This window comes from Erythrolamprus reginae, chromosome 1 (genome assembly GCF_031021105.1).
Source record: "Erythrolamprus reginae isolate rEryReg1 chromosome 1, rEryReg1.hap1, whole genome shotgun sequence".
NCBI lineage: Eukaryota > Metazoa > Chordata > Lepidosauria > Squamata > Dipsadidae > Erythrolamprus > Erythrolamprus reginae.
The window spans coordinates 57,884,968-57,909,568 of NC_091950.1; the positions used below are offsets into that span (position 1 = coordinate 57,884,968).

The window sequence follows — 24,601 nt, forward strand, 5'->3', positions numbered from 1 at the left end:
GAAAAACTTATTTTTTGTGTAAATGCATGTTTATTTGTTTATATGTTAGTCTTTGTTTTTTCCCCCTTTTATGTATATAGTGGTACCTCTACTTAAGAACGCCTCTACTTAAGAATTTTTCCAGATAAGAACCGGGTTTTCAAGATATTTTGCCTCTTCTTAAGAACCATTTTCTACTTAAGAATCTGAGCCCAGAAAAATTTATCAGAAAATTTGAGAGCGGCACAATGCCCTGGCCAGTTTCCTGCCATTCCCCATCTCGTGCTTTTATGAGCTGTCAAAGGAGCCTTTCGGTGGTGCTTAAGGAGGCTTTCGCAGTCCGGAGTGAACAAAGCATTTTCCTTTCTCTGGGTGCTTGGAGAGGAAATAAACCTCTGGCAGTGCCCAGAGAAAAGAAATGTTCCCTTCCTTCTGGGCAGCTCAGAGCGAACGGAATATATTCCTTTCTCTGGGCGATTGGAGAGGGAATAAACCACTGCACTGTATTGTCTCTCTCACACTACCTCCCATATACCCAGTGCGAGGTTGCCTCCCGGAGCTTCCGGGCGTGGAAAGGAAAAGGCAACGCTTCACCCTGGCCAGATCAACTCGGCTTCAGCCAAATCAAGGAGTCACCACAGTAAAGGAAAGGCTCCAGATACAAAGCGAGCAAGCGAGAGGAGAGGGGAGCCCTTCAGCATGGGAAGGAAGAGGAATCAGGTAGCAGCAGCAGCAGCAGTCGCCTTTTGGTCAAAGGAGCAGGAAGTTCCCCCCTCTTACCCGTCCAGCTTTCTCTCTCTGTTGCAGTCTATGGGAGGCGTGTGCTCCTCCTTGCCACCTCAGAGTCACTTTTTTTTTAAAGCCTTAAAGGTTTGGATTTTTTTTAATTCCCCTCACCTCACCTTCTTTCTTCGGCAGTGACTGTCCTTCTCCTCTTCTTCCTGCTCTCACCCAAATTCCAAACTTTTATTTCTTTCCTTATTTGCTTTTACATTGATTCCTATGGGAAAAATTGCTTCTACTTACAAACTTTTCTACTTACAAACCTGGTTACGGAACAAATTAAGGTCTTAAGCAGAGGTACCATTGTATATTTAATAACGATTATTTTTTTAAAAAAATGCAATTGGACAAAACTATCAAGATAATAATATTTCCACTTTTTTTTAAGGCCAGGAGGATCAGCTATAATTAACACAATCTTCACACGTAAGAATCCTGAAGGAACTGTATCATCTATTTTGGTAGATGTTCTGGAACCATTTACTATTGAATCTTTAGCTGACAGCCCTTGCACAGGAAATATGTTAGTAATTACTTTTATTACTACTACTACATCTCGACTTACACTTATTAAAAAAGGTATGTCAATCATTCAATAATGAAGAACTTTTGGGTTTGAATTTACTTGTGTGAGTCATGCTTCTGTACCTTTCAGTATTTCTCTTAAACATCAGCATTTTCTATATTCTGAATAATATAGGGGTGGTTCTGGTCTTCTTCACTGCCGGTTCACTCAGTGACATGCCACACACACACTTTAAGCATGTGCAAAGCTAAAACAAAAACAAAGACGGTGGCAAATATGGCACACCAAGAGAGCCAGTTTGGGGGCACGGCAGGCCTTGGTTGCTGCCAGTTCCAGTGACCAAGGTTACCAAGTTACTACTGATTCTATGGAACCGGTCTGAAACGGGAGGAACCCACATCTGGCTATATCTTTTAATGCATTAAGTGTACTACCGTAATATCTGAAATCCTTTGAAAATCGTATAAGAATTTTTTTTAATGTTATTCTTATAATGTTAAAAGCCATACTTTTTGTTATACAAAATGACTGGTATTCCATTTCAGCTGAATACCATTGGTCAAGTTCCAACTTAACAAATCTCTTGAAAACATTGTAAAATTCCAAATTACGCTTTCTCAAACAGACATTTCCTCAACCTGATCAGGGAGCCAAACCCTGCACATTCTCTCAGCTGTTTATTATGCTGAGACCTTTGAACTATCAAGACTGAAATTTCCCAGGGCTCAGGAAAAAAATGACAAGCAGTAAATGGCAGGTATTCCTGATCAATTCCCTATTCTCCATAAAGCCCTGCTTTGGCGTAGGAGCTGTCTCTTGATTTGTTCTTTTTCATGTGACTCCATTGTCTGCAGCCTAGTTGGTTTTCTCAGAATGTAGATAACCTTTGAGTCTTCCCCACTGAATTCCCCATGGTTGTACATTCCCTCTTGTGTATTCAACTGCATGATTGCAGGTTTTGCACTGTACCTTGCATCCCCACAGCTCCTTCCTCAGCTCACAAGACCAGACTCAGATGATGATCATCCCTTCAGAAGTACGATGGGGATGGCAGATCAAGGGAAGGAGTGAGGGGTATAGTTTTTACAACCATCTTTTGGTCTACTTGTCGCTCAGTCATTTCAATCCAAAAGTTCATTAGGCAAATGCTCTGTCGGGCTCTCTGGTAGAATCCTCCCCAAAATTCACAGGTACAAATTTCAGACACACACACGTTTGAAAATTCAAAACAATGTTCTTTATAATGAAAATTCACTTAAACCAAGCCCTCTTTTGGTATAGCAAAGAGCACTCATCTCCAAACAAACTGGTAATTTGTACAAGTCCCTTATCAGTTCTGTGATACTTAGGTTGCAGCTGTGAGGCAATTCACAGTCCTTCTTCTTTCACAAAGTGAAACACACTTTGCCCTGGTTTAGTTTCAAAGCGGAGAAAAATCAGCACACAAAAGGTCAAAGTCAGTAAAGCAGTCACGAAACACAACAATCAGATAATCCTCCACAATGGCCAAACCCACAGGTTGCTATTTATAGCAGCCTCACTAATGACCACAGCCCCACCCAACCACAGGTGGCCTCATTTTCTTTGATAATAATCTCTCAGTTGTTGTTGCCTATGCATCGCTCTCCGCATGCGTGGCTGTATCATTAACTCTTGTTCTGAATCCAAGGAGGAGCTAGATAATTGATCTCCTTCTGAGCTGTCTGCCACACTCTCCTCCTCCCTGTCACTCATGTCTTCTTGGTCAGAGGAGCCTTCATCAGCAGATTCCACCAGGGGCAAAACAGGCCTGCAGCATGTGGATGTCTCCCCCACATCCACAGTTCTTGTGGCAGGAGCTGGGCCAGAGCTAACCACAACAGCAAAGATGGGTCTTTTCAGCAGTCTAAAATCAAAAAGAGTCCTACTCCAAGCCTCACTTCTCCTATGAAAGGTACTGTCAGGCTCAAAGTGATTATGTGAAGTCCAAGGTAGGTCCGACACAGCTTGGGAGTAAGAGAGAGAGAGTGGTGCCACCACACATTCCTTTCTCCAGATGCCATAGTAACAAACACAGGAAGGAATCAGGAATCCTGCATAGGATTGGCCCTCATGACTGCACTTGTGGGTGTGAGGATTATTTTGACCCGGATGTAATCTAAGGGACTCAGAGTTGGAATGATTCCAGTCGAATGCAGACATTGCCGTTAATAAATCCTAACCAGTGAGAAACACAGGCGTGGAATTGTTTTATTTCTCAGAATGCTGTTTTGGTTCGCTAACAGGTGCTTTATTTGTTTGTTTGTTTGTTTGCTTGTTTGTTTGTTTTGTCAAGTACATATTTGAGGTATGTATGAATATAATAATATTCATATACATGATACTAGTAATGAGAAAAAAATAAGAAGAAACATTAGATATAATAATATTCATATGCCTGATACTAGTAAAAAATAAAAGAAACATTAGGACACTGGTGCACTTATGCACGCCCCTTACTGACCTCTTAGCAATTGTGAGAGGTCAACAGTGGATAGTCTAAGGGTAAAGTTTTGAGGGTTAGGAGATGATACTACAAAGTCAGGTAGTGAGTTCCATGCATCAACTACTCAATTACTAAAATTGTATTTCCTGAAGTCAGGTTTTGGCAGGTATTGGCAGGAGGCTGCCCATATTAGTAGTGAGGTTAATTTGTTTGCATGTGTGATGTCGTAGTCAGGAGCTCTGTAGCAAAGTAGGAAGCAAAATGTGTCATTTAGGGATAAATCACAGAAAATAGTTTCAGGGAGGGTAAGATCATGTTCAACTTGGATGCTTTTTAGATTTAGTGGTTTTTTGTAGAATATAGTTACTCGCCTCCTCTACAGGATTCATGGTCAGACCGGAAGACAGGATAGTTTCTTAATGTGATGATGGAGTCAGGATAGGATTCATTTAGCCATGTTTCGCAGACAAAACGAATGATGGAGATGTTGGTCTCTAGTAGGAAGAGGAATTCAGACATCTTGTTGACTACATTTCTTGCATTGATTAGTTTGAATTTGAGATTGGTTTTTTTATTTGAGATTGGTTTTGGATTGGATTGAGGAAGGAAGGGGCGTGCTTTCCTATTCTTGGTTGGTGGTGCTTGGGATGTCAATTTGTTGTTGAGGGATGGTAGGCTGGAAAATCTAGGATGGTTGTTGAGGGATGGTAGGCTGGAAGATATAGGAAGGATTGTGGGTCTTGGATTTGATGCATTCAGTGCGATAATTTATGTATAAATTTGTTTCACCAAGATCTAGCCATCTCTTAAGTTCTGCTCAGGAGCAGATATGTTGTAGGAGAGATAGATCTGGTCTGGATCTAAGTTTGTGGTAATTAGTATTATTTCTGGTGATGGAGTTTAAGGTCTTGATGAATTGTTGTTTGTAGGTTCGTTTTTACAGACCACCCTGCAGAAATGGAGGCCACGGAGCCATTACTATACCTGTGCTCAGGGCCATTTCTGGTAGCTTCTAAGATATCTTAAGGGGCAATTGTTTCTGTATTCTGATGGCAGATGATGTTCTGTATTTTTGTTAAATCAGATTCCTCGTTTTCATCAAGTCCAAAGAGTATTGCATTCTGACGTTTTTGTTTGTGCTTCATGGCATCTTTGACGAGGGTGGGGATATCAGTGGTTGGGTTAGTAGGTCTTTGTGTATTTGATTTGGTGGGTTTGCATTTTTCAGTGTTGGATATTTTTCTCCATGGATGCAAGACGTGGTTCAAAGTTTTCAATGTATGTTTATTGGATTTTGGTGGTTTCTTTTAAAGTGCAGATCTCATCAGACAAGCTGCTGAGGATATCAAGTTTTGGAGTGCAGGATGAACAGCATGGAAACTGCTTTGGTCGCATTGATGGATGATCTCTGGTGGGTCCGGGGGGAGGGGCTTGTCCTCTGTCCTGGTGCTTCTTGACCTCTCAGCAGCTTTTGATACCATCGACCAGTGTCCCCTCTAATTGTTTTTCGGTGTGAGCAGAAAAGTACAATGTCTGAGCGGCACATTCCCATTCCGATGCCTGGGCATGGATCGGTTAGAAACAAAAGGGGGTCACGTGACCTCAGGACACACAGCAATGGTCATAAAATGAAACGGCTGCCAAGTTTTTGATCAGGCAATCATCAGGCTACTGTGAAGGTCCTAAGTGTGAAAAAGGGGCATAAGTCACTTTTTTCAGGGCCGTCGCGACTTTGAACGGTTAGTAAATGTACCATTGTAAGTCGAGGACAACCTGCCTTCTCTCCTAGATGTTTTCTGTGAAGCTTCAAAATGGACTCCTGATCTGCTGATCTGCTTCTAAAAGAGTGCACTGGTCAGACAGATAATCCTCGACTTCTGTTCTGCCCCCAATGGAGGCCAACATTTCTATCTCCTGAGTAAGATGGTTATTAAGTGAGTTCTGCCTCACTTTATCATCTTTCTTGCCATAGTCGTTAAGTGAATCCCTGCAGCTGCTTGTCAGAAGATCCCAAAAGATGTTCATATAACCCTGCCCCTGGGACATAGCCACCATCATAACTAATTTGTCAAGTGTCCAAAGTTTGATCCAATAACCCCTTTATTTTTCTAACAAAATCATTTCTTCCTAGAAGGAAGAATAGAAAGAATAAAATGGAAAAGGGGATTAAAAGGGGATACAAAAATAAATAAATAAAAGGGTTTGGTTCAAAGTTGTGCTCAGATTAAAGAAATTGGAGTTTGAGAAGGGTTGATTAAGCTTGGAGTATTGTTTTGTTTGCTCTTTTTTTAACTTCAATTATTTTTTCTATTTAGATATATGAATTTAGGAATTGCTGATCTGTTTTAATAAAATTAGAAGTATTGATTACAATAAGATATGTAGTAGGTGATACTGATTTGGATTAATGCATAAATGGAATTAAATTTAGCACTTTGGCATAATGGTTAATAAGTTAGAAATATAATTGGTGTACTTTTTGAAGGAACATTAAGGAGGGAATTTAATTAAAAGAAAATGTATGTAACTGGATGGAAAAAATAGGAAAAAAAACTTTTGCAACTTTTGGGATGATTGATACTAGTTACTAAGAAAATACTGCATTTTATTCATCGAAAATTAGATGGTACACTGTATTGTTTGAATGTATGTTGAGAGAAAAATTAAAAAAAATTCCCCCCCCAAAAAAGTCCTTCCACCCTCTTTCCCTCCATTCATTTCATTCTTCCTCCTTCCTCCCTCCCTCCTTCCTCCCTCCCTTCCTCTCCACTTCTCTCTTTCCCTCCCTCTCTTTCCCTTTTCTTTCTCTCTCTCTCTTTTCCCTCTCTCTCATTCTCTCCTTCCAGGTCTCTCTCATTCCTGCGTCCTCTCCATCTCTCCCCCATTCACTCTCTCATTTGTTTCTCTCTCTTCCCTTGTGTTTCCAATCACACTTGGACAATAAAGAAATAAAGGAAGGATCATCCCGAAGCAGATTCCATTGGCTCCAAAATGGGTGTGTGTGTGACCTGGCTGTGTTGGAGGGAAACGGGGTGGGGAAGAGACATGCTGCCAGGCACTTGGCTCCAGCCCCTCCTGCCTTTTCATCCTCCCTCTCTGAAGCTTCGCCCTCCCTCTCCAACCCCCACCCCCCTCTCTGAAGTTTCACAATTCCTCCCATTGTCTCAGCACTCACAATGGACAGCTCACATCTCTTTTGACTGCTGGATTCTCCATTTCAAAATGCGGGGGGGAGGGGGGATCTTCCAAGCCCTGCTTTAAACCCCCTCAGGAGGCTTTTGAGACTCCTTCACAGTGAAAAGCAGTGTTCCTGGGGACTGCCCAAGCCCCCCTCCCCCATGGCACAAAGCAAGCACAGCTTAGCTGGATGTCGCAGGGCTTGATGTCAGGGGGCACCTTCAGCCCTGACTGCCATGCTCGCCTTGTGCCATGGGGAGGGGCGCTTGCAAGCCCCTTGCCTCCACCGCCTCCTCTTCCACTGCCCCGCTGCCTGAGCCCATTTACAAGGGGTTGGTGGAAGACCCAATGTCACTTTTGCTAAAGGTTTTTTGCAAAAAAAAGAGTAAAACAACATCGGATCTTCCACCAACCCCTTGTAAACGGGCTCAGGCAGTGGGGCGGTGGAAGAGGAGGCGGTGGAGGCAAGGGGCTTGTACATGGCTGCCTTCCACCACCATGTCACAGGGGCCCACTGATGTCAAAGCCACCTGGGGAAGCGGCCCGTAGCGACAGAGCCGGAGAAGCCGGGCAGCCCATGGGGCGCCGGCTCGATCGTGCTGGCATGGAAAACTCTGTGCTGAGCTTGGTTTTTGCCTGTGCCCCAGCGCGCTGCACACATTAGAGGGAACATTGCCATCAACCATGGTATCTTTCTGCACCGGCTGGAGGGGTTGCGAGTGGGGGGCACTATTTTTCAGTGGTTCTCCTCCTACCTCTCTGGTCAGTTGCAGTCGGTGTTAGGGGTGGTCAGAGGTCGACCTCTGGGTCTCTCCCTTGTGGAATGCCTCAGGGGTTGATACTCTCCCCCTTACTATTTAATATCTACATGAAACCTCTGGGTGAGATCATCCAAGGGCATGGGGTGAGGTATCATCAATATGCTGATGATACCCAATTATACATCTCCACCCCATGTCCAGTTGGTGAAGCAGTGGAAGTGATGTGCCAGTGCCTGGAGGCTGTTAGGGTCTGGATGGGTGTCAACAGATTCAAACTCAACTCAGACAAGATGGAGTGGCTATGGGTTCTGCCTCCCAAGGACAATTCCATCTGTCCGTCCACTAGCCTGGGGGGGGGAACTACTGAACCCCTCAAAGAGAGCTTGCAGCTTGGCAGCCCTCCTCAATCCTCAGCTAACATTAGAGCACCATCTTTCATCTGTGGCGAGGATGGCATTTGCATAGGTTCGCCTGGTGTACCAGTTGTGACTCTATTTGGACAGGGTGTCATTACTCACAGTCGCTCATGCCCTCATCACCTCAACGTTCGACTACTGCAATTCTCTCTACATGGGGCTACCTTTGAAGAGTGTTCAGAAACTCCAGATCGTGCAGAATGTGGCCACGAGAGCTATCGCGGGGCTCCCTAGATTTGCCCAGGTCTCTCCACTCCGCTGCCCGCACTGGCTGCTGATTAGTTTCTGGTCACAATTCAAAGTGTTGTTAAGGACCTATAAAGCCCTATGTGGCATTGGACCAGAATACCTCTGGAACCATCTTCTGCCACACGAATCCCAGTGACCGATAATGTCCCACAGAGTTGGTCTTCTCCAGGTCCTGTCGACTAAACAGTGTCAGCTGGTGGGCCCCACTGGAGGACCCTTCTCTGTGGTGGCTCCGGCCCTCTGGAATCAACTCCCTACAGAGATTAGAACTGCCCCATCCTCCTTGCCTTTTGTAAGTTGCTAAAGACCCACCTTTGTTGTCAGGCACGGGGGAACTAAGATACCCCCAGGCATATATAATTTATGCATGGTATGATTGTGTTGTATGGTTTTAATGTTGGGTTTTTAGATGTTTTTAATATTAGATTTGTTATACTGTTATTGCTGTGAGGCGCTCCGAGTCTACGGAGAGGGGCGGCATACAAATCTAATATATTATAATTATAATTATGTTATAATGTTATAATAATAAAAATAATAATAATAATAATAATAATAATTATTATTATTATTATTATTATTGAAATAAATAATTTTGTTGTAGAAAAGTGGCTATCCACTTTGTTATGATGAGGCAGATGTGATGAGCTGATTTGTTGCAGATGTGGCATTTTTTGAATCCCTCATGATCTTAGATAGTGTTATTGCATTTAAAATATGGGTTGCTCCTGTTATCAGGATTTTTTGCTTGTTTTGGCTGGCATGTCAGATCTTAGGAATTTATTGCTTTATAGCAAGAGGGTTGGAGGAAAAGGCAATTGAAACGTTAATTGCTCCTTTGCAGGCAAAAAAGAAACTTGGGTTGGAAGAAGAAAGAATTGTTCTGCTTGGCTAATGGCAATTAGCCATTCATGAGTCCGGAATTAAGTCAAATACACGGCAATTGAATCAAGAAAGTCTCTTTTATGTACAGAGGCTAAAACGCCTGCTGGAAATGCAAAACCAATTACTGTTTTACGAGTCCCAAAAGTTACAGTTACTCACACCAAAAGTTCACTTGACATTTTGAGGCTTGCGCCAGAGCAGAGTAGTGATTTATGAATCAATAAAGGCAGAGTTCCACACTCCAATTCCAACTTGAATGTCACAGAGTTGACAGAAATCCCAAAACAGAAAACAAACCACATTGCTCAATCTTCTTTCTTCTTCTTCCAAAATGCCCATGCCCAGCACTCCTACCCTCCCTTATTTATTAGGGTTTCAGTAGCATAATTAAACTTTGAATAGCTGCACTCCATCATCTGTTTTTATACCTGCTCAGCTGTTCCTGCCTTCCCAAGATTCTGCGCACGCGGGGATTCAAGATAGGGTTATTCATGACATCTTCCCCTTCTGAATCCAAGGACCCTCTATCTCTCTAGTTGATGGGCTGGTTGCACCCATTCCCCTGTCTGTCTCTTCTTCTTCACTGCCTTTGTCTGCTTGTGATTCAGCTTCACTGTCTGAGGAAGCGGGCAACCAGACTGGTCTTCTATAAACAGAGGACTCCCACTGGTCCACATCAAAATTCCCAGCTACAGGAGCTGGCCTAGAGCCAACCACAACACCATCTCCCGGAAGGCCCCTCCCCTAGACCCTGCACAGAGGATGGGGCTTATTCGGGAACTGGAGATGGAAAGCACGAATGAGATCAGGAGCATGCACCAAGGGGGCTTCCACCCAAGTACAATTATCCAGACCCCCCTCGGTCCATTGCATCAAGTACTGGAAACAGTCCTCCACCCATCGCGAATCCTGGATGGTGTGGATTGGGGCGTCGGGCAAATGGTCATGAACACAAGGCGCAGGCGGGGCTGGTAGACCAGGATGAAGCAGGCAATCAGGACTAACAACCAAGAGGTAGCAATAGAACACCGGGTGAATCCTCAGGAAGGCAGGCAGGGTCAAATGGTAGGCCCCAGGGTTGATGACTTGCTCGGCAGGGAAAAGACCCATGAACCATGGATCCAACTTCTCATGTAGCGACTCAGATGAGATGTACTTAATGGAAAGCCACACCCGGTCTCCAACAGCCAACGGGGAAATGTCACAATAGGAATGGTCAGCATACCTCTTGTAGTCCTCCTTGGCTTTATGGAAGTATCTCTTGACCATCTCATGCACCGACTGTAGCTCAGACAGGAACTCCTCCATGGTCGGGACTGGGGAATCCAAGAGTGTCTGTGGGAAAAAATGGGGATGATATCCGTAATTGGCATGAAAGGGGTTGGTCTGCATTGACGTGTGCTGGGAATTATTAAACGCGAACTTGGCAAGTGAGAGCTACCTTGGCTATTCGGACTGCCAGTCCGACACAAAGCACTACAGATACTGCTCAATAATGCCAATGACTTTTCCAGTGATCAGGTCAAGGAGTGGGCCTGCTGGAACATACAGCTGCCCGTGGTATCAGAGCAGACCGTCCGAGAATGTCCATGGAGAGTCAGGGCTGATTTCCCGCGTCTGCTTGGCCACAAAACCATCCCCTTGCTGCGCCTCCTGAATGCACCGATGCAAATCTACGGGGTCATGCATGGTGGCCAGGGATTCCGCAGGCAAAATGGTTTACAGAGGGGCCAGTTCCTCAGGGTGAAGGAACTCCAGTTTTTCAGACAGGGTATCCACTCGAGGGTTCTGGTAACTCGGTGTGTACCGGATCAGAAAGTTGAACCGTGCAAAGAAAAATGACCATCAGATTTGCCGTTGGTTCAACTTTCGGGCCATTTGCAGGAACTTCAAGTTCCGGTGATCCATCTGGACCTCCACCTGGTGCTGGGCACTTTCAAGATGCTGCCACATCTCGAAGGCAGACTTGATGGCCAACAACATCTTTTCCCAGATGCTATAACGTACACACACACACTGCCGGGCAGGAAGAAAGTGCAGGGTGCAGAACGTTCCCCCCCTCAAAGGCTTGTTAAACAATGATCTTTCTTCCTGACAATTGCATGTTTATACAAATTCTGGACTAAAACATAGAAACATAGAAACATAGAAGTCTGACGGCAGAAAAAGACCTCATGGTCCATCTAGTCTGCCCTTATACTATTTTCTGTATTTTATCCTAAGATAAAATACAGAAAATAGTATAAGGGCAGACTAGATGGACCATGAGGTCTTTTTCTGCCGTCAGACTTCTATGTTTCTATGTTTCTATGTTTTAGTCCAGAATTTGTATAAACATGCAATTGTCAGGAAGAAAAATCACAGTAGATCCAAAGTGAGCTGTAGTTTATTTAAGCTTTATACTTGAGGATGCTTTCCCCCCTCAAAGGCTTTGTTTGTTTGTTACGTACACACACGCACACACTGCCAGGCAAGAAGAAAATGCAGGGACTTTTCCCCTTCAAAAGGTTCCTTCGTCAGCTGGGCTTCTTCAGCTGGGATGGCTCTACTGGCTCAAGGCGACCTTCCTTGTACTTATATATTTGTCCACATTCCTATGCACACTATGACTACTGGCTCCATTTCTTTACATTGTGTTCTCTCCCAAGGGATTATCAGGTAGCATTTCCCTCCTCCTGGCTCCTCGGCTGTCTGCCTCCTTCAAACATGCATCAGCCTTTGTTTTATTCATATATTTTTGCATTTTTTAGTCTGAAAAATTGATTTTTGTTGAATTACAACTTCCAGTGGCTATAGTCCTTTTTAGACACATTTTTAGATAAAGAAAACATTTATTTTATTTATTCGATTTCCCCCCCCCCAATTTTTTTATGCCTCCCTTCTCCTTAGACTCAGGGCGGCTTACAACTTGTTAGCTGTAGCACTTTTTAACAGAGCCAGCATATTGCTCCCACAATCTGGGTCTTCATTTCACCCACCTCGGAAGGATGGAAGGATGAGTCAACCTTGAGCTGATGATGAGATTTGAGTCAGCTTTAGTGGCCTGCTGCATTCTACCCACTGCGCCACCTCGGCTCATGGTTTCCTGAACGACAGAAGGAGGCACAGATGCCATGCTAATAATACTAATTATCATCTTTATTAAAAGGCTGATAATTAAGCCTAAAAAATCCAAGTAATATTGATACTTGGAATATTTTTGTCAATTTGGGCCACACTATTTTAGTTGGCTATCTTCTACTGGCTATCCTCAATAGTTCATTGGTTATTTGCAGAGAAAGTATCTATTCAACTGAGCTAATATTTGTTCGTTTGTTTATGTCCTGCCATTTATATTTTTAGAACTAATTTGTGGTGGTTAACATATCCAACACATCTTAATGTGCACTCTAATGTTTCTGCAGTGAATCTTTGCCTTACCAGTACTGCTGAAATACTGTAGTGGTTACTTAAGAACTTCACTTAGCATTAAGAATATTGTCAGTTTTCAAGGCTTTATCTAGGTTTTCTTCCCCACAAATTTACCATTTTTTGCATTATTCAAGGAAGAACATGTTCATCTTAAATTCCCATAAAGTGCATAGTTGCATTTCTCATTCTAAAGAAGCATGGCAAGCTAAATTAATCTGAGTGGGCTACCACACATGGCTAGCAAACTATGGTGAAAATGTGTCTTTTATTGTTAATTAATGTATAAAATCTAAAGTTGCTTATAGGCAACTTTATAGATCAGGCAATTACCTTTGAATAAATTAGCCTTATTCATTATAATGTCAATTCATTTTTAATGACAGTTGTATTTTTCTGTGTAATTTTTTTTCAGGTTCTCATGTATTTAAGAAAACTGATATTGGAAAGACAGTGGTGTATCCAGGCGCTAAGAGTTACTTTATCACTGAGGTGACGGATAATTATACGGCTTTAGGAACTACCACTTTGTCTGACATGTCGGTTGATAGCTACGATATTGAAAGTGAACAGTGGTTTCTGTATGACTTTGGCACAACAAATGGTAGAAAATGGAAAATCGTAGTTGACACATGTAGACATGTAGTACAACAGTTTGATGATCTACCACTCAATGCCATTAAATACCTTGATGTTGGGGAAGATTTGCGTTTTTCATTCAGAGTAACTCCAGTTAATACTGGTAAGACCACTGGAATCTTGCATGTATCTTTCTCTCTTTTTAAACTCTCAATGTATTATATAATACAGTGATCCCTCTATTATCGCGAGGGTTCCGTTCCAAGACCCCTCGCGATAATCGATTTTTCGCAATGTAGGGTTGCGGAAGTAAAAACACCATCTGCACATGCGCGCCTTTTTTTCTATGGCCGCGCATGCGTAGATGGTGGAGTTTGCGTTCCCCGCCGCCCACGCAAAGGGGAAACCTGTTTCGGCTCATCGCTGCTGCTGCGCTACCGAGCAGATCAGCTGCTGGGCGGCCGAAGGAACCTTCCCTGGGTCTTCCCGGCCGCCCACACAAAGCGGAAACCCCGGCTCCTCGCTGATGCCCGCCGCTCGCCCACCCGCCAGCAAGAGGGGGAAGACCCAGGGAAGGTTCCTTCGGCCGCCCAGCAGCTAATCTGCTCGGCGCAGCAGCAGCGAGCAGACGAAGATCGGGGTTTCCCAGCCACCCACGCAAAGGGGAAACCCCGGCTCCTCGCTGATGCCCCCGCTCGCCCACCCGCCGCCCGCCAGCAAGAGGGGGAGAGATAGAGAAAGAGAGAGAAGGAAAGAAAGAGATGAGAGAGGGAGGAAGAGAGTGTGAGAGAGGAAGAAGCAAGATAGAGAAAGAGAGAGAGAAAGAAAGATGAGAAAGGAAGGAAGAGAGTGACGTCATCGGGTGGAAAAATCGCAATATAGCGTTTCGCGAAGATCGAGATCGCGAAACTCAAGGGATCACTGTATATAGAATATGTTTTAAAGCAGGAAAGTATTTAAGTTAAATTTATCTTTTTAGTAACCTCAGTGCAAATATTCACTGCTATTCACGGTAGGCAGCTCTGCCTTTTTTATCTTAAAAATATTCAAAATAGAAATATCAGGCTCTGAAATGCGCAATTTATTTATCTGCTTTTCAATCATAGAAACATAGAAGATTGACGGCAGAAAAAGACCTCATAGTCCATCTAGTCTACCCTTATACTATTTCTTGTATTTTATCTTAGGGTGGATATATGTTTATCCCAGGCATGCTTAAATTCAGTTACTGTTGATTTACTGACCACGTCTGCTGGATGTTTGTTCCAAGGATCTACTACTCTTTCATTAAAATAATATTTTCTCACATTACTTCTAATCTTTCCCCCAACTAACCTCAGATTGTGCCCCCTTGTTCTTTTTTTTAATTTTTTAATTTTTCTCTTCTCTGTGAAAATAAATTTATTAAATATATACAATAAAAACCAAATACAGAAAGACAAAAGAGATATGCATATTGTACATTTTTTACACTCTACTTATGTAGTAATTAGGGAGTGGGAGAAGGGGGTTGTGAAGGGAGGAAAGTAGATATAGAAGGAAGGGGGATAGGGAAAAGAAGGAGGGGGGGATAGAGAAGCGAAAACCAGCGTTAGAGCTGGGTCTTTCATGATTTGCGGCCTGTAGTTTGAGCTCGTAGTTGGTGTGTTTTACCCTAAGGCTTTATCGATATGTTTTGAATGTAGTTTTTAGTGCCAATATATATAATTCATTTAGGGGTTTATTTTCTTTGTAAAGTTGGAGTTTGTGTCGATCGATGTTTACAGTTTGTTGTTTCAGTTTGATGTTATGATTTGTGATGTAAATTGCTATTTTTTCAAGTTGTTTTTGTTGGATATTTTTCTTGATGAGTAATTTTTATATAATTCCTTTTTTTTAACCAGAGGTACCATTTATCCCAAGCTTTGTAGAAATTTGTCTCATCCTTGTTTTGCAGTTCCATTGTTAGTTTGGACATTTCTGCGCATTCCATTATTTTAATCAAGAGTGATAGAGTAGTTGGGGGTTTTTCTTGCTTCCAAAATTGTGCATATAAAATCCGTGCGGCTGTAATAATATGGATTATAATATATCTGTTTTCTTTACTAAAATTTTGTCTTGTGATTCCTAGTAGAAATAGTTCGGGTTTCGCATGGATAGTCTGAGAAGTAATTTGTTCTAGTATAGTTTTAATTTTTTCCCAATATTTTTGGGTGGTTTCACATGTCCACCAGATGTGGTAATATGTACCTGGTTTTTCTCTGCATTTCCAACATAATGGTGATAGATTTGGATACATTTTTGCAAGTCTAGCAGGTGGCAAGTGCCATCTGTAGAACATTTTATAATGGTTTTCCTTATATGAGGTTGCCATCGTTAGTTTATAGTTAGCAGTCCAAATTTTTTCCCATTCGTTTAAATAAATTGTGTACCCAAAGTTTTGTGACCACGCTATCATAGATCCTTTAACTATTTCTTCAACAGTATCGTGTTGAAGGAGGATATTGTATATATTTGATATTTGCTTTTTTTGTGGACCAAAAATTATTTTATCGAGGGGGTTATTTTTTTGGAAGTCTGATTTGTTCTTATCTTCATTATATTTTGATTTTATTTGTAGGTAGTGTAACCAATCTACTTTAATACCTTTTTCCATGAGTTTTTGCTTAGGGATTAGCTCATTATTTTCGTTTAGTAGTTGGTCGTATGTTATAATTTTATCAGGGGTTAATGCATTCGGGTATATAATGGCTTCTGTTGGTGAAATCCATTTTGGGATGCAGAGGTAGTGGGTTTTTTTTAATGAAGTGCCAGGTGTTAATTAAGGTTTTTCGGATGTAGTGTGATCTGAAATATGTTGGTATTTTATCTATGTCTGTCATCAGAAACTTGTGCCACCCGGATTGAAGGTCATAGCCTTCATGTGTTAATATTCTAGAATTTTTAAGTATTATCCATTCTTTCAGTAGGTTTACAATTGAGGCATGGTAGTATAGTTCCATGTTTGGTAACCCAAATCCACCCCTTGACCTATGGTCTTGTAGGTCCTTAAGTTTTATCCTGGCCTTTTTTTATGTCCATATGAATTTGCGAATTTTTTTGTGTAAGTTTTTGAAAAAGGTCCTATTTAGTTTAATGGGTGCAGTTTGGAAAAGGTATAGAAATCTAGGAAGTATATTGCTTTTAATTACAGCAATTTTCCCCATTATAGAGAGTGGGAGTTTCGACCATCTGCAAAAATCTTTGTCCATTTCATTGATTAGTTTATCATAATTGTCTTTCTTGATAGTGCTGCAATTTGCGGTAATCCATAATCCTAAGTATTTAACTTTTTTGGCGGTTTTTATTTTAGTGGATTCTTCTAATTTCGATATCTGCTGTTTTGTCATATTTTTTGTTATCATTTTTGTTTTTTCTCTATTAATTTTTAATCCAGCAATCTCTCCAAATTTATTTATTTCATTAATTAGGATAGGTGCAGATTTTAAGGGGTCTTGTACAATGAACACCATGTCATCAGCAAAAGCTTGAAGTTTATAGTGTTCATTTTTAATTTTTAATCCTTGGATTTCCTTATTGTGTCTTATTTTATTTAGTAGAACTTCTAGTGCAAAGATAAAAATCAGGGGGGCTAAGGGACAGCCCTGCCTCACTCCTTTTTTTATACTTATTGTTTCTGTCATATCATTGTTTATCAGTATTTTGGCTGTTTGTATTGAGTATATAGTTTTAATGAGTTCTGTAAATTTATTACCAAATTGCATTGACGCTATTTGTGTTGTAAAGAATTGCCAGTATAAACTATCAAAAGCTTTCTGTAGATCTACGAATTGGAATGCTACTGGTTTATCTATGTTTTTATCGTAGTATTCTAAAGAGTCCAAAATAATCCTTGTGTTTGTTGTTATGTTTCTTGCCGGAAGGAAGCCATTTTGGTCTGTATGTATTCTAACAGTTAATATTCGTTTAAATCTTTCGGCTATGATGGATCAACATCCTTTTGTAGACGAGGTTTCCAGAACTGAACACAATATTCCAAATGTGGTCTCACCAGTGCTCTATACTGAAAAATTTCATCCCTGGCCCCCACTACAACCTTCTGAAGCAAAATTTCTTTGATGGTGATTGACACTACACTGGGGAAAAAGTTCTGTCCTTGTCTAATTAATTGTTAATTAATTAGAGCCTTTCAAGCTCTTATCATTTTTAATGTAAGATTATAATGATACAATTATTAGCATAAGTAACTGTTCTGCCTGGCTTCTAGCCACCCATGAGCACAGCAATAAATCAAATACACGACAGGGGAGCAATAAAACAAAAAGGTGTCATTTTTGTACATAGGCTAAATGCCTGCTTGGATGCAAGACCAATACTGATTTACAAGTCCAGAAGGTCAGGGTTACTCACTCAAAGTCCACCCAATATGTTTAGTCTTGTGCCTGAGCAATGTTGATTTATTAGTCCATTAAGTCAGAATTCCACACTCAAGTCTGCACAGCCTTTACTGGTTGAGTGTCAGAGAGTTCACAGAAATCCAAATCAAAATGAAACCATGCTGCAACAATGTTTCTTTCCTCGAAATGCAAATGATAATCACCCACACAATGCACTCTAACCCTTCCTTTTTTATCAGGGTTTCAGGAGCATCATTAACTCTTAACAGCTGTGCTCTATCATTTGTTTTTATGCCTGTGCAGCTGCTCCTGCCTCCCCAACATTCTCTTCACATGGGGATTCAGAATAGGATTACTCATGACGTCTTCCCCTTCTGAGTCCAAGGAACCTCTAGCCAGTGGGCTGGCTGAACTCATTCCCCTGTCTATCTCTCCCTGCTCACTGTCTTTCTCTGCCTCTGATTCTGCTTTGCTGTCTGAGGCATCTGGCTGCAGCCAGACTGGTCTTCGGTAAACTGTTCTACCTCAAAATCCCCAGCTACAGGAGCTGGCCTGAAGCCAACCACAACACTAACTAGAATCAATAGGATTTAATTAGGGCAATACTGGCAGTTCTCATTTATTGACCATAATTGGGACAAGCAATTGGAATGTTAAACAAAATAGTTGTTAACCAAAGCTGTGATTGTATTTGTGATCTTGCTTCACCCTTCCTTTGTTTACAAGCCTGTGAAGGTCATAAATGTGAGATTGCTTGTAAAATATTCATCACTGTAATTATGAACAATTGCTACAAAAGACACTCATTAAATAAAGAATATTTGTAGTACTTAAAATAGATTAATGAAAGAGATGGGCTGGTATTGTAATTTCTCAAGACAACATTAAACCATCACCTAGCTAAGTTATATCTCTGTCCAGCACAATATATCTTTCCAATAGTTTCCAATCCTTTCAGTTTAATGAAATAGGAACAGGCACTCTTATGTTTTATAGCATTAGAGTAACAGAATAACAAATTTGTAAGGGATCTCAGAGGTCTTCTACGCCAAACCCCTACTCGAGTAAGAGACCTTATGCCATTTTGGATCAATGGCTGTCCAATGGTCCTCGTAGAGGGGCGGCATACAAATCTAATTAATAATAATAATAATAATAATAATAATAATAATAATAATAATAATAATTATTATTATTATTATTATTATTATTATTATTATTATTATTATTATTATTATCTTAAAAATCTCTAGTGAGGGAGCACCCACAGCTTTTTAGGGCAGGCTGTTCCACTGGTTAATTGTTCTCAATATCAGCAAATTTGTCCATAGTTCTAGGTTGGATCTCCCTTGATTAGCTTCCAACCATTGCTTCTTGTCCTGTGTTCTAGTACTTTGGAAAAGAAGCTTAGGAAATTTTGAAAAATGAAATTATAAAAACCCAGTCTAACACAATTCCAAAGATGCAGAAAAATAACAACTTTCAAAAGAAATCAGCATGCTTTCACAAAGATCTCTCTGTTAAACTGAGTGTCAGGGTTCCAAATAGTATCTAACACTAAATCAGAGTCCAAAGTAATTGCTTCCTCAAAGTTCCAATTTATTAACAGAGCCACGTTGACACATCTGGGTGAATTTATTAAAATTTATTTATTATTTATTAAGGGGAAAATAAGAAATAATTTAGTAACTTTAGCGGTCATTTATGCCCCTAGCGTAAATGCAAAACAATTCATAATAAATGTAAAACGGAAATTAGATAACTTTGCGGAAGGTATAGTGATTTTAGCAGGTGACTTTAATTTGGAATTAACAATAGGGAAGGGGGAAAAGAAAAAGTTACATCTAAATAAAATTAATATGATGGACCTTCATCAAAACGTAGTTAATAGAGATACTTTCTACTCTGCAAGACATAATAAATTTAGCTGTATAGATTATATGTTAATTAATAAAACAGATAAGGTAAAGTTGAAGAAAGCAGAAGTGAAAGCTATCTGGCTATCAGATCATGCTCCTTTGTCAGCTGTGTTAGAAATAGAGGTTTGTAATAAACAAAGAATTTGGAGGTATAACCCCATTGTCTCAGCAAATGAGGAGAGTAGAATTAAATTACAAAAGGAACTCAATGGATTCTTTAGTATTAATGCAACAGGCGAGATTAAAGAAACAATAGTTTGGGATACACATAAAGCAGTGATGAGGGGTAATTGCATTAGTACGGAAGCTTTCCTTAGGAAATCCTGGAATGTTAAGAGAAATAACTTATTAAAAGAGATAGACTTAATCCAAGAAACCTTAAAAATTACAAGAAACAGAGAATGGAATTTATTATTATCATTTAAGAAAAAGCAATTACAATTACTTGATGAGGAAAATTGGAATAAATTGAAGATGATTATGAAACATAGAATTAGAAGTTGGAACAATAAATCAATGAAGCAAATGGTACACTATTTGAAAAAAAGAAAAGAGAAATCTTATATCTCTGCTTTAAAAGATAAGGATGGTCTAATAAAACGTAATACTGTAGAAATGGAAAAAATAATGAGAGATTTTTATGGGGAATTATATAAAAAAGAGTATGTTGTTTCACAAACTTCAGAGGTTAAAAAGCAATTAAAGGAAGAGGACAGTCAAATGTTAAATGCAAAAATTACAAGTGAGGAGATATCTAGAGTTATTAAGGGATTGAAACCTGCTAAAGCTCCAGGTCCAGATGGTTTTACAGCTGAATATTATAAAGTGTATATGAATGAATTACTACCGTATATGGAGAAATTGTTTAATAATGTAATGGAGACTTTTGAAACTCCACAGACGTGGAAAATGTCAGAAATTATAATGGTCCCAAAACCAGATCGTGATTTAACGGATCCTAGTTCCTATCGCCCCATTAGCCTGTTAAATCAGGACTACAAGATATTTATGAAAATACTGGCAAATAGGGTGGAGAATATATTACCAAAAATAATTGGAGAAGATCAATATGGATTTGTGAAAGGAAGGAAAATCTTTGAACCAATAAGAAACGTGATCAATGTTTTACACCATGCTACCAGTACCAAAAGGAAATTAAGCATTTTAAAATTAGATGTTTATAAGGCTTTCGACAAAGTTAATCATGAATACCTATTTCAACTATGTAAAGATTTAAATATGGGAAATAAATTTTGTAAAGTTATAGAAACAATATATAAGGACAATGTAGCTCAAATTAGAGTAAATGGCAATAGAACAGAAATGATTAAAATTCAAAATGGAACTAAACAGGGTTGCCCATTATCCCCAATGCTATTCGCATTAGCAATTGAGACTTTAGCAAACAAAATTAGAAATGATAAGGAATGGAGAGGCTATCAACTAGGGGAACTTGAATTAAAATTAAACTTATTTGCAGATGATGCTATAGTAATGTCTGAAACCCCAATTGAAATGATGAAAAAAATAATGATATTACTTCAGGAATTTAAAGATCAATCTGGTCTTAAGGTTAATATAGAAAAATCAGAGATAATATGTTTAAATACTGGCCCTAAAGAGCAAATTGAGATTCAAACAATCTCAGGATTGAAATTAGGTTGTAAAAAAATGAAATATTGGGGAATTTGGTTATTTAAAAATCCATCAAAAATAACAACGGCCAATTATAACTTAATATGGAAAAAAATCCAGAAGCAGATCAAAAATTGGAAGGGTAAAAATTTAGGAAGAATGGCTAAGATTAGGGCCCTTAAGATGATGATAATACCAAAGATGATGTATTTGTTTCAAGTTTTACCGGGTAGTTTTCCTGAGGCAAAATTAAGAGAATGGGATAATAGACTAAACTTTTGGATTGAAGGAGAGAAAAAATCCAGAATAAGGAAGCATTGGCAGTTTGCACAAGAAAAAGAAGGAGGTTGGGGGAGCCCATACCTAGTATTATATAGAAATGCATTTCAAATCGAAAGGTTAATCGAGCTACAGTTATGGGGGGGAAAGAAATGGGTAGAATTAGAAAGAGAAATTAATAATATAAATAACAAAGAATTATTATTTAAAAATTGGAGTAGAATTGAAACCAGTACCCTAAGTGATCCTTTTAAAGCATGTTTAGAAATATGGCTTAAATGGCAGAGGACAAGTGGAATAAAGATATCCAAGCTATCAACGTTACATGTATTGAATATAGGGGACGATGCTAATTTAACTAGAATTATTAAAATATTAAATAGTAAAGGGGTTATGAGAATTGAACAGTTATGTGAGAAAGATGGAAGAGTTAGTAGAACTAGATTGGAATGGTGGATCGGTAAACAGAAATGGTTGCAGATTAATGCAATATGTACATATTTAAATAAAAGTGAGAATAAAGAAGCCTTCTTACGAGAAGAAAATATCTTGGAAAAAATAATAAGTGTAAAGATAAATGAAAGTAAAGCACAGGCCAGCAATATATATAGAATGCTATTGCAGAGGGAAGAAGAAGTAGTTAAAAGTTTAACAAGATGTTGGCAGGATGACTTACAAATAGACGAAAGAGAAATGGAAGAAATAATAGAAAATATATACAAGATTAAAAATACGAGAGTTAAAGAGATGAGAAGAAAAATCTTACATAAGTGGTACTATACACCTGTACAAATTGCACACTTCCAGGGGAAAGAGAAGGGTAAATGTTGGCATGGGTGCCAGAAAAAAGGATTTTTTATGCATATGATCTGGGAATGTGCAGAAATACAGAAATTCCAGAATGAAATTAATAAAATGTTAAACATCAACTGGATAATTACAAAAGAAACAGCAATCTTAATTAAATATAGGGAACTAGGAGAATCTAAGGAAATTAAAACTGTAGCATTGGAAAGTGCTCAAGCGGTGATAGTATTAGGATGGAAAGACTACAAAATGGACACTACAGAATTGGTACTGGTACATGGTGGATCACATACATTTTGAAATTATGGAAATAAGATTAAATAATTTTGATGAGAATAAACTAGAGAAGCTGATGGTGCGAAGGAACAAGGTAAAAGATTATATGTTAAGTAGAATCTGTGATGTAAATACGAAAAATAAATTACAATCACTCTTTTAGTAAAAATCGTTCAAGATAGAGCCAAGGATCAATAGATAGATAAATAACTTAAAATTCTTTGAATCCTTCTATAGGGGTGATGGGGGTGACGGGGTGTGTGTGTTGTTTGGTGATGGGCACATGCACTGTGCACTGTTATATGTTTGTTTTTTGTAAACCTATAAAATCAATAAAATTTATTTTTTAAAAAAAAGACACATCTGGGTGAATTCTGAATCTGAAGTCCTTCTGGATTCACCACCCAGCAATGTTCCCTCTAATTTTTTTCGGTGTGGGCAGAAAAGTATAGTGTCTGAGCAGCATAGAAATTAATTAATTAAATAAATAAATAAATAAATAAATAAATAAATACATACATACATACATACATACATACATACATACATACATACATACATTTTCGTGCCTGAGCACCTGATTTTTTTTAACAGATGTCACCCAAGACAACTTATTGCATAATTATTTGGGGCTCGGTGCTGGCGTAGGATAAGGTCCCTTCCCACTATTTTAAATTTTTTTATTTATTTATTTTAATTAGATTTGTATGCCACCCCTCTCCGAAGACTAGGGGCGGCTCACAACAATGATAAAAACAATATTATAGCGAAACAAATCTAACATTAGAAAGAAGCGTTATAAAACCCTATCATATTTAAAACCAGACAACACATACATACCAAACATAAAATATAGAGAGCCTGGGGGAAAGATGTCTTAACTCCCCCTTGCCTGACGGTATAGGTGGGTCTTGATAAGTTTACGAAAAACAAGGAGGGTGGAGGCAGTTCTAATCTCTGGGGGGAGTTGATTCCAGAGGGCCGGGGCCGCCACAGAGAAGGCTCTTGCCCTGGGTCCCGCCAAACAACATTGTTTAATTGACGGGATCTGAGGGACTTTATCGGTCACTGGGATTCGTGCGGTAGCAGGCGGTTCCAGAGATACTCTGGTCCAATGCCATGTAGGGCTCTAAAGATCATACCCAACACTTTGAATTGTGACTGGAAACTGATCGGCTGTCAATGCAGGCCATGGAGTGTTGTAGAAACGTGGACGAATCTGGGAAACCTGGGCAAACGCTGTCCTCGCCACAGCCGAAAGATGGTGTTCCAATATTAGCTGTTGACCGAGGAGGACACCCAAGTTGGGAACCATCACTGATGGGGTCAATAATTCCCCCCTGCCCAGGATAATGGACGGACATATGGAATTGTCTTTGGGAGGCAAGACCCACAGCCACTCCGTCTTGTCTGAGTTGAGTTTGAGCTTGTTGACACCCATCCAGAGCCCAACAGCCTCCAGGCACTGGCACATCACTTCCACTGCTTCGTTGACTGGACATGGGGTGGAGATGTATAACTGGGTATCATCGGCATACTGATGATACCTTTCCCCATGTCCTTAGATGATCTCACCCAGCAGTCCCACATAGATATTAAATAGTAGGGGGGAGAGGACCGACCCCTGAGGCACCCCACAAGGGAGAGACCTAGAGGTCAACCTCTGACCCCCCACTAACACCGACTGCGACTGACCGGAGAGGTAGGAGGAGAACCACTGAAGAACAGTCCCTCCCACTCCCAGCCCCTCCAGTCGGCGCAGAAGGATACCATGAAAATTGAAAACAATGTTCTTTATAATGAAAATTCACTTAAACTAAGCCCTCTTTTTGTATAGCAAAGAGCACGTGTCTCCAAACAAACTGGTAATTTGTACAAGTCCCTTATCAGTTCTGTGATACTTAGCTTGCAGCTGTGAGGCAATTCACAGTCCTTCTTTCACAAAGTAAAACACAATTTGCTCTGGTTTAGTTTCAAAGCGGAGAAAAATCAGCACACAAAAGGTCAAAGTCAGCAAAGCAGTCACGAAACACAACGATCAGATAATCCTCCACAATGGCCAAACCCACAGGCTGCTATTTA

The 24,601-nt window shown here is 40.0% G+C and overlaps 1 protein-coding gene across 1 annotated transcript in view; it reads left to right on the forward strand.

Moving 5' to 3' along the window:
* Positions 1-24,601, forward strand: part of LOC139161032 (cation channel sperm-associated auxiliary subunit beta-like) — a 155,240-nt gene that overhangs the window by 93,585 nt on the left and 37,054 nt on the right. Inside the window, exons 17-18 of the mRNA XM_070739673.1 lie at positions 1,151-1,341; positions 13,064-13,390. Coding sequence (XP_070595774.1) covers positions 1,151-1,341; positions 13,064-13,390 — 518 coding nt within the window. The remainder of the gene's footprint in view (positions 1-1,150; positions 1,342-13,063; positions 13,391-24,601) is intronic.